Here is a 19,096-nt window from a genome sequence, read left to right as displayed (position 1 = left end):
ACTCTTCCAAGCGTGGATTTCCCTTCTTTCCTTCCTTTCCAGAGGGAGATCTCTTCTCCCACTTCCTGTTGTCCCAGCCCCTTTCTTAACTATGTAAGGAGTTAAGTTTGTAACTCCTGAATAACCACAAATGTAGGATGGAGGGGGCTTCAAGGACTGCCCATAGCTGGAACCCACACCTTTCTGAAAGCTTGCCTCTGCTCAAGAAAGGAGTTCAGCCTCTTGCAAAGTGGAGGCAAGACGCTTCCCTTCTCTTCTTAACCCCCCCACTGAGATCTTTCCAAAGCAGAGGGCCAGCCCCTCCTCCCCCTTCCTTCCTTCCTTGCCCCAAACTTTGTGTCTGTTCGCCCCCTTACCGCCGTGGAGCAGGAGGAAGAGGCGATGTAGACCTTGATCCCCATCCTGGGAGGCTGATGCAGGCTCTGGGGCGGATGGGCGTGGGAGGGGGCCAGGAGGGGGCGGAGCCTCCCGGAGAAGGGGGCGTGGCCAGGATGGGAAGGGAGGGAGGGGCCCATGGAGCTCTTTTGTTCCCCTTCAGTCTCGGATCCAGGCTATGACACGATATTATGCCATTCGTTCTGAACATTAGGAAGAACTGGGTTGCTGTGAGTTTTGCAGGCTGCATGGCCATGCCCCAGCAGCATTCTCTCCTGACGTTTCGCCTGCATCTATAATAATCTGTCAACAATCTTACAAAAAACAAATCTCGGCTATCAAACATCTAAGAAATCTCACAAAATTTCACATCTGATGTACATGGATGACCTGAAGCTGTATGGGAAAACGGAAACAGAAATCCAGTCCCTGACCAACACTGTCCGAATTTTTAGCACTGATATCAGCATGGAGTTTGGTTTGGACAAATGTTCAACAGTGGCATTGAAGAAGGCAAAAATCATTGAAAGTGAGGGCATAAAGGCCCGGGCTGTGGCGCAGGTGGGAGAGCAAGCCAAGCTGCAACCAGCTGCAATGAATCACTCTGACCAGGAGGTCATGAGTTCGAGGCCCGCTCGGAGCCTATGTTTGTCTTGTCTTTGTTCTATGTTAAAAGGCATTGAATGTTTTCCTATATGTGTAATGTGATCCGCCCTGAGTCCCCTTCGGGGTGAGAAGGGCGGAATATAAATGCTGTAAATAAATAATAAATATGCCTAATGGCCAAACAATAAAGTGTCACCGGCCAGAGGCCTATAAATATCTGGGCATATTACAGCTGGACAACATCAAGCATGAACATGTGAAGACTGTGGTCAGCAAAGAATACACACAAAGGGTCAGAAAAATTCTCAAAAGCAAGCTCAATGGAGGCAACACCATCAAGGCCATAAACACCTGGGCCATGCCTGTCATAAGATATACTGCTGGCATTATAAATGGGACACAGGTGGAACTGGACAATTTGGACAGAAAACAAGAAAACTCATGACCATTCATCATTCACTGCACACTCGCAGTGATGTTGACCGGCTATATTTGCCTAGAAGATCAGGGGGCAGAGGACACTTACAAGTCAAACAAGCAGTCAAAGAAGAAGAACATGCCCTGGCAGAATATGTAAAGCAAAGTGAAGAACCTGCTCTGATTGAAGTAAATCAGAAACTCCTCAAAGCACAGCAGACAAAAAACCAGTACAAGAAAACCGCACTACAAACTAGAGCTGACAGCTGGCACAACAAAACATTGCATGGAAAGTTCTTTGACAAAATTGAAGGAAAAGCTGATAAGGAGAAGACCTGGCTCTGGCTCACAAATGGGACCCTGAAGAAGGAGACAGAAGGCCTGATCCTTGCAGCCCAGGAGCAAGACATCAGAACAAAGGCAATTAAGGCCAAGATCGAAATATCAGCTATTGACCCAAAATGTAGACTCTGTAAGGAAACCGACAAAACCATTGATCATATCCTCAGCTGCTGTAAGAAAATCGCACAGACAGACTACAAACAGAGGCACAACTATGTGGCCCAAATGATTCATTGGAACTTATGCCTTAAGTACCACCTCCAAGCAGCAAAGAACTGGTGGGATCACAAACGCGCAAAAGTATTGGAAAATGAGCACGGAAAGATACTGTGGGACTTCCAAATCCAGACTGACAAAGTTCTGGAACACAACACACCAGACATCACAGTTGTGGAAAAGAAAAAGGTTTGGATCATTGATGTTGCCATCCCAGGTGACAGTCGCATTGACGAAATACAACAGAAAAAACTCAGCCGCTACCAGGACCTCAAGATTGAACTTCAAAGACTCTGGCAGAAACCAGTGCAGGTGGTCCTGGTGGTGATGGGCAGGCAGTGCAGTGCAGCAGAGGGTAGGTTCCCAATAAACTCCTTCCTGAGAGCCTCCTATGCAGCCCTGCGGTGCCGTAATGGCTGTCCCTTTGCCGCCCCCAATAGACACCACCTTGATACTAGTCAGCTCCTTATTTCAAGCCTTTTGCCCAGGACTCTGCGGCTCCAAAGCAAGGACCTTTACTGTCATCGAGTGGCCATATCGGGAAACTGCACCATAATTGCCTTTGAGGGCCCTGTGTAAGCCATTGGCTTCTCTGTTGGCAGCTGATCCTTAAGGGATTGAAACAGGAAGGAAGGGAAGAAGAAACAAATTATCAGGATCCATCGTCCGGCTTGCTTTAGACCGGGCCATGGAACTGAAACAGCCTTGGTCTCCGGGAGTGTGTCCCTGTTAGTTATCTTGGAGTTGTCGAAGGCTTTCAGGGCTGGAATCACAGGGTTGTTGTGTGTTTTCTGGGCTGTATGGCCATGTTCCAGAAGCATTCTCTCCTGATGTTTTGCCCACATCTATGGCAGCCATCCTCAGAGGTTGTAAGATATATATAACTCACAATGTCAGAGGATGCCTGCCATAGATGTGGGCAAAACGTCAGGAGAGAATGCTTCTGGAACATGGCCATACAGCCCAGAAAACACACAACAACCCAGTTCTCTTGGACCTCTCAGAGGCCTTCGATACTGTAGACCAGGGGTCCCCAAACTTTTTATGCAGAGGGCCAGTCCACAATCCTTCAGACTGTTGAGGGGCCGAATTATCATTTGAAAAATAATACGAACAAATTCCTACGCACACTGCACATGTCTTATTGGTAGTGCAAAACAACAACAACAACAATGAAAGAAAAATACAATATTTAAAAATGAAAACAATTTTAACCAACATAAATCTATCAGGATTTCTATGGAAAGTGTGAACCTGCTTCTGGCCAATGAGATAGTCAAGTTAATTAGGATTGTTATTGTTGTTGTTGTTGTGGTGTGCCTTCAAGTCATGTCAGACTTTGGGCGAGCCTAAGTCTAAAATTATTCATTTATTTATTTACTACATTTATTTACTACATTTATATCCCACCCTTCTCATCCCGAAGGGGACTCAGAGCAGCTGTATGTACATACAATATATTATATTATTAGCATAGCACAATATTAGCATTATATATTACTATACCTTGAACTATACCACTATACTGTAATATTATATGTAATATATAACATATAATTTAATATTATTATATGGTATTATTATTAGTATTATATTGTATAACATTATAATATTTTTATCAATATTATATGTATCTATATATATAAAAGAGTGATGGCATCAGGGCAGTGGACAAAACAACAAAACTACAGGCCCCCCAACCTCGAAATTTGACAACACAACCCATCATCCACGCCTCTAGGTTGATACAACAAAAAGAAAAGAAAAATAAAGTCCTAATTAGAGGGAGAGCAATAATTGTTTTTATCCAATTGCTGCCAGTTTAGAGGGCTAATCTCTGCCCACTTCGTTGCCTAGCAACCAAGGGACAGCCAGGTTTCAGTTAGGGGACAGGCAAATTTAGGCCTCACTTAGGCTTCTTCCACAGATTATCTAATTTGCATTGGATTATATGGCAGTGTAGACTCAAGGCCCTTCCACACAGCTATATAACCCATTTATAATCTTATATTATCTGCTTTGCACTGGATTATCTTGACTCCACACTTCCATATAATCCACTTCAGTGTGCATTTTATACAACTGTGAAGAAGGGGCCTCATATAATCCAGTTCTAAGCAGATAATATAAGATGATCAATATACAGTAGACTCTCACTTATCCAACATAAACAGGCCGGCAGGATAAGTAAATATATTGGATAATAAGAAGGGATTCAGGAAAAGCTGATTAAACATCAAATTAGGTAATCGTTATACAAATTAAGCATCAAAACATCATATTATACAACAAATTTGACAGAAAAGGTAGTTCCATGCGCAGTAATGCTATGTAGTAATTACAGTAGAGTCTCACTTATCCAACACTCGCTTATCCAATGTTCTGGATTATCCAACGCATTTTTGTAGTCAATGTTTTCAATATATCATGATATATTGCTAAATTCATAAATACAGTAATTACTACATAGCATTACTGCGTATTGAACTACTTTTTCTGCCAAATTTGTTGTCTAACATGATGTTTTGGTGTTTCATTTGTAAAATCATAACCTAATTTGATATTTAATAGGCTTTTCCTTAATGCCTCCCTATTATCCAACATATTCGGTTATCCAACATTTTGCCAGCCCACTTATGTTGGATAAGTGAGACTCTACTGTACTGTATTTACACATTTACCACTAAAATATCACAATGAATTTGAAACACTGACTACAAAAACTGATTATGAAAAGGCAGACTGTGTTGGATAATCCAGAACATTGTATAATCGAATGTTGGATAAGTGAGATTCTACTTTGATATGAAATAATTTCTAGGATAGAATAATGCAGAAGAATATAATCTCTAAAACCAGGACAGTAATAAAGAAATAAAGAAATAAAGAAAGTAAATAAAGCAAGGAAATTGGAAATTCCACAAAGGAAACAATCAGGGCCAGCTAACACCTCCCAAGAAAGGATTCTTCCAGAAAGGAAGCTGAGAAGGCAGTGAAGCACTATGTATTACCAAAGTCATTATTATTACTATCATTACTATCCTTACTATTATTATTATTATTATTATTATTATTATTATTATTATTATTGTGTTGCGGTCAACCGTGAAAATGAATACAATCTGGCTCCAAGTATTCAAAAACACTAAAATCAGAATATATAAAAATTAATGTGGTATAATAAAACAGAACAAAACAATCTCTAAAATCAGAACACTAAATAAAGAACAACACTCTGAAAATAGGGGAATTCCACACAGAAAACAATCAGGGCCAGCTAACACCTCCCAACAAAGGATTCCCATCATCAAAGTCTGGCCAATCCTCTGTTTTCTCAGGGCCACAGACAGTAGAAGCATATAAAATATTGCAAACAACGCCACTCTGAAAACAAGGTAATTCCAGACAGGAAACAATCAGGGCCAGCTAACACCTCCCAACAAAAAAATCACTCAGGGAGGAAACAGCTAGGCTTTAAATCTGCAAGGCCATTACATCCTAATCATTTTTCCTAATTGCAGCATTCATACTTGCCTCCAACAGACAAAAAAAAACAATCAGAAATATTGTATATTCACAACCTTTAGGAAATAATGTCCCCTGATGGCACAGCATGTTAAAGCGCTGAGCTGCTGAACTTCTGGACCGAAAGGCCGCAGGTTTGAATTGGGGGAACTGACAGAGCCCCCACTGTTAGCCCCAGCTTCTGCCAACCCAGAAGCTCAAAAACATGTAAATGTGAGTGCATCAATAGGTACTGCTCCGGTGGGAAGGTAACGCTGCTCCATGCAGTCATCCCACATGACCTTGGAGGAGTCTACAGACAACGACGGCTCTTCGGCTTAGAAATGGAGATGAGCACCAACCCCCAGAATCAGACATGACTGGACTTAACGTCAGGGGAAAACGTTTACCCTTTACCTTAACTACCACCAATTCCTCAATACTTTATTTCCCATACCACCATTCTTCACCACAGCAATGCGTGGCCGGGCACAGCTAGTATACTATATATTATATTATTAAAACGGATATAAAAATATTATATTATAAAACAGAGCGGGGGCCAGGTAAATGACCTTGGAGGGCCGCATCCGGCCCCCGGGCCTTAGTTTGGGGAGCCCTGCCATAGAAATAATGGTAGTAACAAGAAATTCTTGATAGGATTCATAGTTTGTCTGGTTATGCTGGTTTGTGATGACAACTACTGTACAGTATATAATAAATGTTCATTTTTTTGTTCAACAATAAATGTGAATTATTTTTCATGGAAATATAAGACATCCCCTGAAAATAAGACCTAGAGCATCTTTGGGAGCAAAAATTAATATAAGACACTGTCTTATTTTCGGAGAAACACGGTATATAACTCACAATGTCAGAGGATGCCTGCCACAGATGTGGGCAAAATGTCAGGAGAGAATGCTTTTGGAACATGGCCATACAGCCCGGAAAACACACAACAACGCAGTTCTCTTGGACCTCTCAGCCGGCATTTGGAAACAATAGACATTGACAAAATTACAATCTGCCAACTGCAAAAGGCCACCCTGCTGGGATCTGCATGCATCATCCGAAAATACATCACACAGTCCTAGACACTTGGGAAGTGTTCGACTTGTGGTTTTGTGAAACGAAATCCAGCATGTCTATCTTGTTTGCTGTGTCATACAACGTCATTGTGTCAATAATAATAATAAACTTTACTTATTTACCGCTCCAGCTCCTTAAGAGGACTCAGGCGGTTTCCAACATGAACATAAAAAACACCATACAACAAAGTTAAACAAAGTAAACATAATAAACAACATAATAGAATCATAGAATAGTAGAGTTGGAAGAGACCTCATGGGCCATCCAGTCCAACCCCCTGCTAAGAAGCAGGAAATCGCATTCAAAGCACCCCCGACAGATGGCCATCCAGCCTCTGCTTAAAAGCCTCCAAAGAAGGAGCCTCCACCACAGTCCGGGGGAGAGAGTTCCACTGTCGAACAGCCCTTCTCACAGTGAGGAAGTTCTTCCTGATGTTCAGGTGGAATCTCCTTTCCTGTAGTTTGAAGCCATTGTTCCATTGCGTCCTAGTCTGCAGGGCAGCAGAAAACAATCTTGCTCCCTCCTCCCTATGACTTCCCTTCACGTATTTGTACATGGCTATCATGTCTCCTCTCAGCCTTCTCTTCTGCAGGCTAAACATGCCCAGCTCTTTAAGCCGCTCCTCATAGGGCTTGTTCTCCAGACCCTTAATCATTTTATTTGCCTTCCTCTGGACGCTTTCCAGCTTGTCGACATCTCCCTTCAACTGTGGTGCCCAAAATTGGACACAGTATTCCAGGTGTGCTTTGACCAAGGCAGAATAGAGGGGAGCAGGACTTCCCTGGATCTAGACGCTATTCCCCTATTGATTCAGGCCAGAATCCCATTGGCTTTTTTAGCTGCCGCATCACATTGCTTGCTCATGTTTAACTTGTTGTCCACGAGGACTCCAAGGTCTTTTTCACACGCACTGCTGTCGAGCCAGGCATCGTCCCCCATTCTGTATCTTTGATTTCCATTTTTTCTGCCAAAATGAAGTATCTTGCATTTGTCCCTGTTGAACTTCATTTTGTTAGTTTCGGCCCATCTCTCTAGTCTGTCAAGATCGTTTTGAATTCTGCTCCTGTCTTCTGGAGTGTTGGCTATCCCTCCCAGTTTGGTGTCGTCTGCAAACTTGATGATTGTGCCTTCTAACCCTTCGTCTAAGTCGTTAATAAAGATGTTGAACAGAACCGGGCCCAGGACGGAACCCTGCGGCACTCCACTCGTGACTTCTTTCCAAGATGAAGACGACGCATTGGTGAGCACCCTTTGGGTTCGTTCGCTTAGCCAATTACAGATCCACCTAACCGTAGTTTTGTCTAGCCCACATTTTACTAGTTTGTTTGCCAGAAGGTCGTGGGGGACTTTGTCGAAGGCCTTACTGAAATCCAGGTAGGCTACATCCACGGCATTCCCTGTATCGACCCAACTCGTAACTCTGTCGAAAAAAGAAATCAGATTAGTCTGGCATGACTTGTTTTTGGTAAATCCGTGTTGACTATTGGCAATGACCGCATCTGTTTCTAAGTGTTCTCAGACCACTTCCTTAATGATCTTTTCCAGAATCTTGCCTGGTATCGATGTGAGGCTGACCGGACAGTAATTGTTTGGGTCGTTCTTTTTTCCCTTCTTGAAGATAGGGACCACATTCGCCCTCCTCCAATCTGCTGGGACTTCTCCCGTTCTCCAAGAACTCTCAAATATGATTGCCAGTGGTTTTGTCATTAAGACAAAACCAAAACAATTCTATTACAAACAGACATAAAATTACAAATCCAAATCAATATACTCTATGAAGGATTCAAAGGCCTTCTTTTGTATCTCCACCAACTGTGCTTGTAATAATGGTCGGGCTGGTGATTTCAGAGCCCTGGGCAGGTTTGTTCAAAGAGATGTGATCTGTCAAATAGCCCAGACCTGAGCCATGTAAACCATGACAAGCACTTTGAACTGGGCCCAGCATCCAAGGGATCTGTTGCAAAAAGAAGAGTTACTCGAAGATAAGCAGAGTTTTTCAGCCCTTTTTTGAGCTAAAAAAGCCTCCCCCGGCTTATAATCGGGTCAAGGTCAAGCCGGCAGCACAGCCTGGAGTCCATTGCTTGCAATAGATGACATATTTATCTCTCATCTTACCCTCCCTTATGAGTGTTTACTTTTCCAAACCCTCCCTCGCTCTTAACCAAGGAAATGTTTTGAAAAGGGAAAGAAGCCCTTGCAAGTCAAGAAGAATATATCGTGTTTCCTCGAAAATAAGACAGTGTCTTATATTAATTTTTGCTCCCAAAGATGCTCTAGGTCTTATTTTCAGGGGATGTCTTATTTTTCCATGAAAAAGAATTCACATTTATTTTTGAACAAAAAAATGAACATTTATTATATACTGTAGAGTAGTTGTCATCACAAAGCAGCATAACCAGACAAACTGTGAATCCTATCAAGAATTTCTTGTTACTACCATTATTTCCATGTACAACACTCTATGGTACGTACATTTACCGATCCTGCATGCTCTGGTGTTCTGTTTGGCAGGCATGCTTCCAAACAAAAACTTTGCTAGGTCTTACTTTCGGGGGAGGCCTTATATTTAGCAATTCAGCAAAACCTCTACTAGGTCTTATTTTCAGGGGATGTCTTATTTTAGGGGAAACAGGGTATTCTTCTTATAAAATTTAATCTTATAAAAGCATTTTCCCCTGAAATATTTGTTAATCTCTGCTACAGATACATAGGCATTTCTCCCTTAAAGCCTTTGCAATCCCTATGTACCTTTATATTTGTATCTATTTATCTACATGAATTTCCCCCTCATATGTTTGCAAGTCTTTGCAAATCCTATAAAAGGTAAAGGTTTCCCCATTGGATGAATGCGCTATGCTAATAATATGCTAATAATATATTGTAAATACATATAGAGTCTCACTTATCCAACGTTCTGGATTATCCAACGCATTTTTGTAGTCAATGTTTTCAATACATCGTGATATTTTGGTGCTAAATTCGTAAATACAGTAATTACTACATAACATTTGTCAGCTCACCACAGCCGCTCCTGAATGAACACACGAGACTCTCTGTGGTATCACCAGGAACTTTTACTGTAGGAAACATGAACATCAGAAAAGCCAAGAATGGGAGGCTCCGGCCAACCCTCCTTTATATACCCTCCCCCTCATTTGAACAGTCTCTTCCCGCTCAGTAAAACCCCGCGCAAATTCCCCGCCAAGTCCATCAGCCGTTTCTCCTCCGAGTCCTGGGACGCAGGTGTCTTATCAATGTCAGTGACCCTGAAACTCAGAGCCACATCCAGGCTCTAGTAGCAGGGTTCTGACATGGCGTCCTCCTCCCCTTCGTCCTGGAAGGAAAAGATTAAACACAACTATTGTTCTCCGCTGTCCAGAGTTCCTTTATACTTTTTTAACAGGCTGCAATGGAATACCGGGTGTACCTTTCCTAGGTCCTTTGGTAGCCTCAGCTCATAGGTCACTTCGTTTATTCTTTTTGCTACCCTGAATGGCCCTGTATAGCGTGGAGCCAATTTCTTGGATGGGAACCCCAATTTCAGGTTTTTTGTACTCAGCCAAACCAGATCTCCTTCGCCCAATTTGTCCCCCTCTCGGCGCCTACGATCCGCAAAGAGCTTGTACTTCTTTTGTGTTTCCCGCAATGCCTCTACCACGGTTTGCCACCCTTGCTTGATTTTGGCCGGCCATTCCTCGTCGGTCTGGCCCTCCCCTTCCTTCCACTCGGGTAGCCTGGGGAAAGGTGCCACCTCCTGTCCGTATACTATTTCGAATGGGGCACGACCTGTGGCCGAATGTACGGCCCCGTTAAAAGCCATCTCAGCAAACGGAAGAAGGTCCGCCCAATCATCCTGTCTATAATTGGTGTACATCCTTAAGAATTGGCACAGTGTCTGTTGGGTACGTTCGACCCCCCCGTTGGTCGCGGGATGAAAGGCCGAGCTCAGGTTCCTTTCTGCTCCTAACAGCTGTAAGAATTTTCCCCAAAATTTTGCAGTAAATTGGACTCCCCGGTCACTAATTATCTTGTCGGGACACCCATGTAGGCGATATACATGCTTCACGTACAAATCAGCAAGTTTTTCAGCTGAAGGGAGTTTTGGCAGAGCTACAAAGTGTGCCTGTTTTGAGAATAGGTCCAATATTGTCCAAATGTATCTGTGGCCTCTGCTGGGGGGTAGTTCGCCTACAAAATCCATGGCTACGCATTCCCATGGCCTCATGGGCTCCACCACCTTCTGCAATAGCCCCTGGGGCTTCCCCGGTGGTGTTTTTCCCTCTGCACATAATTCACACTGCGTGACGTATCCCCTGGCGGCTTTCCTCATTCCGGGCCACCAGCATTGTTTGGCCAACAGTTTAATAGTCCTGGTGGGGCCTAGATGACCCGCACCTTTGTTATCATGGTACTTCCTTAACATTTCTCGTCTTAAACATTCAGGAATATACAATTTCTTATTTACAAACACCAAATCCCCACACAATTCTCCCTTTTCTTTGTTTGTTTGTAACCATTTGTCCATTCCATACGCTCGCTTCAACTCTTCCTCCCATATTTCTCCTCCCCCCGTGGAAATGGCAGTACGTTTGTTTTCTTTGGCCGCTTGTGCTCGAGTTAGTACTGCCAGGCCCCATTGCTTATCAAGAAAAATACTCCCTTCAGATTCCTGAATTCCTCCCCCGTGCTGAGGCATCCGAGAGAGAGCGTCAGCGAGTATATTATGTTTCCCCTGGAAGAATCTGAGTCTGAAATCAAAACGGCTGAAATATTGGGCCCATCTAATTTGCTTCGCTGATAGTTTACGAGGGGATCTTAGATACTGTAAATTTCTATGGTCAGTCCACACCTCAAACGGTGTTCCACTTCCTTCCAGAAAGTGTCTCCAGCACTCTAGTGCTTTTAGAATCGCTAAGGCTTCTCTCTCCCAAATCGGCCAGTTTTTTTCTGTATCGCTAAACTTTTTTGACAGATAGCCACATGGCTTCAGGTTCCCCCCCTCGTCTTTCTGTAGCAGAACTGCCCCATATGCCCGGTCTGACGCATCGCAATGTAATACAAAGGCTTTAGACATATCAGGGTGCTGTAGGACAGGCTCCTCAGTAAAACGCTTTTTAAGGGCTTCGAAAGCTTCCTGGCATTCTATTGTCCAGGTCAGTTTGGCCCCTGGGGCCTTCACTTTGGCTGTTTCTCCCCTACCTTTAGTCTTTAACAAATCCGTTAATGGCAAAGTGAGGCGCGCAAAGTCCTTGATAAATGTTCTATAGAAGTTTGCGAACCCTAGGAAGGATTGCAGCTGCTTCCGTGTTTTGGGGGCTTCCCACCCCCTCACGTCTTCTACCTTCGCAGGGTCCATCGCCACTCCCTGGGAGGAAATCCTATACCCCAGAAAGTCTATCTGGTCTTTATTGAACTCGCACTTGGCAAGCTTCGCATACAGTTTTGCTTCTCTCAACTTTTGCAGGACTTCCCTGACTAGTTCTATGTGTTGCTCCTTAGTCCGAGATACTAACAATATGTCATCTAAAAAAACAAAGACTCCCTTGTACAACAATGGATGCAACACTTCGTTGATTAATTGCATGAACGCGGCGCCTCCGCCGCACAAACCGAAAGGGAGCACACGATAATTGAATAATCCGAATGCACAGGAGAAGGCCGTCTTCCACCTGTCCTCTGGTTTAATCTGCAATTTATGGTACGCTTCAATTAAGTCCAATTTAGTGAATATCTGTCCCTCCGATAACTGGGCGATCAAGTCCTTCACTAAAGGTAGGGGGTATTTATTTCCAGAACTGATTGCATTCAGGCCCCTGTAGTCAATGCAGAGCCTCAGCGTTTGGTCCTTTTTGCGCCTGAACAACACAGGCGCCCCTAGAGGGGAATTTGAAGGCTCTATGAAACCCCTCGCTAGGTTTTTATCAATGTATTTTCTCAGTTCCTCCTTTTCCCTAGCCGACATTGGGTATATTTTTGCCTTAGGAAGCTCTGCTCCTGGGACTAGCTCTATCTTCACTTCAACTCTCCGCTTCGGTGGGAAACTGTCTGCTTCCTTCTCATCAAATACGTCCACAAAATCCCGATACTCTGGGGGTAATTTATCTGCCAGTTCTGCTATCCTGATAGAGTCTTCCTCCCCCCTTTTCCCCGGCTCCCTTTCCACTTCCTGGCTCCCTCCTTCCAACTTCATCCTGAAGATCATGCTCTTATCCTCCCAGTTGATTTGCGGGTTGGCCTGCCCCAGCCATGGCATGCCTAGTATAACATTATAGCTGGCTATTTGTGATATCACAAATGACACCTTTCCTTCCCAACTCCCTATCTTACACTTTACATCTTCGGCACTGTACTTAGCTAATGATCCCGATGCTGTGGATCCGTCCAACTGCGAAAAAGCTATTGGGGATTCTAGGTTCGTTCTTTCGCATCCCAATCCCTCGGCTAATTCAGGGGAGATGATGTTCCTGGAACATCCACAATCCACAAATGCTTTGCAGGTTGCTTGTTTGCTGCCACTTTCCAGCTGAATGGGGACCACTATCATGGCTTTGTCCTGACTTACCAACCCCCCCGAGTGGTGCCTCATCGGTGGTTCTTCCTCGGCGCGTTTCCCTGCCACGGCTCTTGGTTTGGGCGGGCCTCCGCCTTCCCCTTTTCTCTGCCAGCACTCGGCAGCCCTGTGGCCCAAACGGCCGCACACGAAGCAGCCCCTCCTGCTGGTGCTCACGTTCCCTGTCGGCTCCGTTCTCCTCCCGGCTGGGGTTGATCCCTCCTTCCGGCTCCCCTCTTTCATCTGCGGCCGCTGCTGTAGCCCTCCTCGGTGCCTCCTCGCCTGGGCCAGCGATGTCTCGATGCGCCCCGCCAGCTGAATCCATCCGCGCAGTGTGTCAGGCTCATCACGATGCACCGCCCAGGAGAGGATCTCCCGCCTGAGCCCCTCTTTGAAGAGTTCTATCTTTGTCACTGCAGACCATTCCGGCACCTTTTCAGCGAGGCATTGGAACTCCTCCGCATACTCAGATACCGACCTCTGCCCCTGGGAGACGGTCTTCAACTCCTCCCTCGCCCGGATCTGCTCCAGTGGATCTCGGAAACGGGTCTCCAGGGCCCCCATAAAGCGTCGGAGTGACCCCAGACATGGGTCGCGCCGCGCGTGTAGTTGAACGTACCAGCTGGCCGCTCCCCTCTTCAACACTGCACCAATGGCCCGTACCCGGCTGGATTCCGTTCTAAAAGTGTGGGCATTGTCCTCCATATAGCCCCTCACCGTGGTCAGGAAAAAATCCAGTTCAGAGGACTCTCCCCCAAACTCGATCCTTAGTTCCTCTCGTCTCGGTAGGGGTCCCTGTGGTGGCAATCCCCAATTCTCCGCCCGTCGCAAGCCCCCTTGCGGGCCAGTGGGCCCCGCTGCTGCTTCCCTTTGTCCTGTGCCACGCCCGGCATTCGCCAGGGCCACCAGGGTCTCAGTTGGGAGCGTAGCCGGGATTCTCGGAGGCTTTTCCCCTTCGTCGTCACTCTCCTCCACCCGCGTCAGGCTCGTTTGGATCTTGGGCCGGGCACCGGGCTCCTTTCGCATTTCCCTTCCCTTCGGTGCTGGGAGGTCTGCAAAGCCCTGGCTGCTTCCCATGCTCACGTCCCACATTGAGCTAGCCCGGAGTTCCCTTCCTCGCTCCGGCTCCGCCAAAACCGCCAGGCGCTCCATCGCCCTCGACATCACTGCCAGGGTGGTCTCCATCGCCGACATCCTCTCCTCCAGAAACACCATCTTTTGCGGGCCTGGGGAAGGTGAACCTTCCTCTCCTCCGGTGCTATCTCCCCGCACCACTCCGCGCCTCTGGGTTACCCCATTTGGCTGGGCATAAGCGGTGGATGACGCCAGGGCCGCCAGCTGGTGGAACTCAGCGTCCGTCTCGGGAGTGGCCCTTTCCGACCTTCCTCCTCCGGCGCCCAAGAGCTCTTCATCCTCCACTTGCATGTTACACCTCACCGCTACAGCGGGATGGTGTCCGTATTCTTGGCTTAGTGTCAGCTCACCACAGCCGCTCCTGAATGAACACACGAGACTCTCTGTGGTATCACCAGGAACTTTTACTGTAGGAAACATGAACATCAGAAAAGCCAAGAATGGGAGGCTCCGGCCAACCCTCCTTTATATACCCTCCCCCTCATTTGAACAGTCTCTTCCCGCTCAGTAAAACCCCGCGCAAATTCCCCGCCAAGTCCATCAGCCGTTTCTCCTCCGAGTCCTGGGACGCAGGTGTCTTATCAATGTCAGTGACCCTGAAACTCAGAGCCACATCCAGGCTCTAGTAGCAGGGTTCTGACAACATTACTGTGTATTGAACTACTTTTTCTGTCAAATTTGTTGTATAACATGATGTTTTGGTGCTTAATTTGTAAAATCATAATGTAATTTGATGTTTAATAGGCTTTTCCTTAATCTCTCCTTATTATCCAACATATTCGCTTATCCAACGTTCTGCCAGCCCGTTTACGTTGGATAAGTGAGACTGTACTGTATATAGCACTAATATTGTGCTATGTTAATAATTTGCTAATAATATATTATAAATACATATAATGATAATGTCATAATGTAATACAATAATAATACAATACTAATAATAATGTAATATAATGATATAATTATATATTATAGATTACATGCAATATTATTAACAATATTGCAGTATAGTGGTATAGTACAATACAGTAATATATAACACTAATATTGTGCTATGCTAATAATATGCTAATAATATATTGTAAATACATATAATGATAATGTCATAATGTAATACAATATAATACTAATTATATAATATAATGATATAATTATATATTATAGATTACAGTAGAGTCTCACTTATCCAACGTAAACGGGCCGGCAGAACGTTGGATAAGCGAATATGTTGGATAATAAGGAGGGATTAAGGAAAAGCCTATTAAACATCAAATTAGGGTATGATTTTACAAATTAAGCACCAAAACATCATGTTATACAACAAATTTGACAGAAAAAGTAGTTCAATATGCAGTAATGCTATGTTGTAGTTACTGTATTTATGAATTTAGCACCAAAATATCACGATATATTGAAAACATTGGCTACAAAAATGCGTTGGATAATCCAGAACGTTGGATAAGCGGGTGTTGGATAAGTGAGACTCTACTGTACATGCAATATTATTAACAATATTGCAGTATAGTGGTATAGTACAATACAGTAATATATAACACTAATATTGTGCTATGCTAATAATATGCTAATATATTGTAAATACATATAATGATAATGTCATAATGTAATACAATATAATACTAATAATAATAAAATATTATATAATTATATATTATAGATTATACGCAGTATTATTAACAATATTGCAGTATAGTGGTATAATACAATACAGTAATATATAACACTAATATTGTGCTATGCTAATAATATGCTAATAATATATTGCAAATACATATAATGATAATGTCATAATGTAATACAATATAATACTAATAATGATATAATTATATATTATAAATTACATGATAATAATACAATAATAGTGTAATAAAAGAATATAATAACTAGTGAAAAGTTATTAGGAAAGTCATTTATTTTCTATTTTTATTTTTAAGTTATTTTTAAAAATGTTGTTGCCTGTTGAAAGAATACAAAAAACTATTCCTGACAATCACGCTTTCTTTCCAGGCTGGCCCATAGCCTTGCAAAGGAGAAAACATGAGTGGGAGGGGTTTAGGGAGGCGGAGCGGGGACGGTATTCACGAAGGGTCTCTACGCAAACGGCGTAAGAGGCGAGCGAGTGCGCGCCTGCCTCTCTCTCTCTTTCCCTCTCGCCAATGCGCGCCAGCCTCTTCCTCGCGCTAAGAGCGCCTGGCCCCGCCTCTCCCTCCGGAGCCCTCCAATCAGCGCCTTTCCCCGCACTTCCCTGCGTCTCCCATTGGCCGAGCCGCGCGTCGCTCTCATCACCCGGGACTCCTTTCGCGCTCCCCATTCATGCAGTTTGGTTGAGTGTTGGTGTATATTTTTTTACTGTTTTTGCAATAAAAGAACTAAGGGAGGGATTCGTTTATGTTATTATTATTTTGGGGGAAGCGAAACATTTTTTATTTTATTTTCTAGCCAAAATAATAATAATAATAATAAACAAAGCTGCCAATTGCTTGGGGATTTCCAAGGCTTGCAATTGTTACAACTCTTTGGGAACAGTTGGGGCCAAAAAAGAAGCGAAGCCAATTGGATTTGCCGGGTTTTATTTTTATTGTTTTGGCGCGTGCTTTTGCAACCCTTCTTCTCCTTTAAGCAAAACTTGGCAAAGGATTGCAATTCTTTTGTATTATTGTTGCTATTTTGCAAGGAACGCTTGCAACATTTTTTTTTGTTCCCTTGCTTTTGCAGCTTTTTTTTTTTTTTGCAAAGAAAGCCACTCTTTCCCAGGTCCCGCTATGCCCAAGAGAAAGGTAAGTGCAAAAGGGAAGCAGGGAAAAAATTGCAGCCATGGCGGAAGGGCAAAGAAAAGGGGAAGGAGGGGGAGCCTGGAAGCAAGAAGGGGGCAAATGCCTTGCTCTGCGCATGCGCGGAGGGCTCTGTTTGTGTGTAGCTTCAGAAAGGGAGGATTGGATTGGGGGGGTTGCATCTATTTCCCTTTCCAATCTCTCTGTGCAATATCTTCCCTCCTTTCTCTAGCATCCAGAGAAGGATATAAATAAATATTAATAATTAATAACATTAATAAGAGCCCTCCTTCCCTTCCTGGAGCTTGCAAAGGAGGAGGAGAGTCAAAGCCAGGCATGGCAGCCAGCTTTGCAAAGGTTGCCCATTGCAATGCTTTGCAGGCCCAGGAATAGCTTGGCTTCTTTGGGGATGAAAGGGAAAGGGGATTCCTGTTTGCCTTTGTTCTTTTCCCCTCCTCCTCCTCCTCCTCCTCGTCAGAGCAGATGGTTGTGCAATGAGGAGGAGGAGGAGGAGGAAGAGGAAGAACAACATGGCCTTCTCTGGAAGGAGAGGGAGGAGGGAGAGAAAGAGAGAGCCTGTGTGTATTGTATGCAATGCATATGTGGCACAGCAGGATAGGATGGGCAGGAAACCCCTTGCTAAATCTCCTGAATGGTGTGTATGCATGTATATGTGTGTGTATGTATATATATTGTCTTGTCTCCTGTGGCATAGCAACACGCTATGCTAATTTTACGTACACACATAATAATAATAATAATAATAATAATAATAATTTTATTTTTGTATGCCGCCTCCATCTCCCCAACGGGGACTCGGAGCGGCTCACATATCATACAATCATATCATATCATAAAATCAATACAGTAGAGCAGGGGTCCTCAAACTTTTTAAGCCAAGGGCCGGTCCACAATCCTTCAGACTGTTGAGGGGCCGGATTATCATTTGAAAAAAATACAAACAAATTCCGATGCACACTGCATATGTCTTATTTGTAGTGCAAAAACAACAACAACAACAACAATGAAAGAACAATACAATATTTAAAAATAAAAACCATTTTAACCAACATACATTTATCAGGATTTCAATGGGAAGTGTGGTCCTGCTTCTGGCCAATGAGATAGTCAAGTTAATTAGGGTTGTTGTTGTTGTTGTTTGTGTGCCTTCAAGTCATTTCAGACTTTGGATGAGCCTAAGTCTAAAATTTATTTATTTATTTATTTATTATTTACTGCATTTATTTACTACATTTGTATCACACCCTTCTCACCCCAAAGGGGACTCAGAGTGGCTTACAAATTATATGTACATACAATATATTATATTAGCATAGCACAATATTAGCATTATATATTACTATATTGAACTATACCACTATACTGTAATATTATTAGTAATATTATATGTAATATAGAATATATAATCAATATTATTATATGGTATTATTATTAGTGTTATATTGTATTACATTATAATATTATTATCAATATTATATGTATATACAATATATTATATTATAAAACTGAGGGCAAGGGCCAGGTAAATGACCTCGGAGGGCCGCATCCGGCCCCCGGGCCTTAGTTTGGGGACCCCTGCAGTAGAGTCTCACTTATCCAACGTAAACAGGCCGGCAGAATGTTGGATGAGCGAATATGTTGGATAATAAGGAGAGATTAAGGAAAAGCCTATTAAACATTAAATTAGGTTATGATTTTACAAATTAAGCACCAAAACATCATGTTATACAACACATTTGATAGAAAAAGTAGTTCAATACACAGTAATGCTATGTAGTAATTACTGTATTTATGAATTTAGCACCAAAATATCATGAAATATTGAAAACATTGACTACAAAAATGCGTTGGATAATCCAGAACATTGGATAAGCGAGTGTTGGATAAGTGAGACTCTACTGTAGTTAAGATATCAAAGAATGCATTTAAAAACAAATTAACAAGTCATGATTTAAAATAGACATAATTAAAATATTAAACAGTCTTCCAAGGCATATACCGTATATACTCGAGTATAAGCCAACCCGAATATAAGCCGAGGCACCTAATTTTA

The 19,096-nt window shown here is 43.3% G+C and overlaps 2 protein-coding genes across 4 annotated transcripts in view; one reads left to right on the top strand and one right to left on the bottom strand.

Moving 5' to 3' along the window:
• The window catches only part of sh3bgrl (SH3 domain binding glutamate rich protein like), a 33,903-nt gene extending 33,404 nt beyond the window's left edge, over positions 1-499 (bottom strand). The window contains exon 1 of the mRNA XM_003223355.4: positions 357-499. Within this exon, the coding sequence (XP_003223403.1) occupies positions 357-401 (45 nt within the window). The 5' untranslated portion in view covers positions 402-499. The remainder of the gene's footprint in view (positions 1-356) is intronic.
• A 16,035-nt stretch (positions 500-16,534) lies between these two features.
• Positions 16,535-19,096, top strand: part of LOC100561702 (non-histone chromosomal protein HMG-14A) — a 10,576-nt gene continuing 8,014 nt past the window's right edge. The window contains exon 1 of one of the 3 annotated variants that reach the window (XM_062963771.1): positions 16,535-17,028. In XM_062963771.1, the coding sequence (XP_062819841.1) occupies positions 17,014-17,028 (15 nt within the window). In that variant the 5' untranslated portion in view covers positions 16,535-17,013. Of the gene's footprint in view, positions 17,029-17,537; positions 17,601-17,650; positions 17,678-19,096 lie in introns of those variants that run through there. The other 2 variants (XM_062963772.1, XM_008114631.3) reach the window with 2 other exon arrangements.

The sequence above is a fragment of the Anolis carolinensis genome, unplaced genomic scaffold (genome assembly GCF_035594765.1).
Source record: "Anolis carolinensis isolate JA03-04 unplaced genomic scaffold, rAnoCar3.1.pri scaffold_12, whole genome shotgun sequence".
In the NCBI taxonomy this organism is placed as follows: domain Eukaryota; kingdom Metazoa; phylum Chordata; class Lepidosauria; order Squamata; family Dactyloidae; genus Anolis; species Anolis carolinensis.
This window is presented reverse-complemented; position numbering and strand designations above follow the sequence as displayed.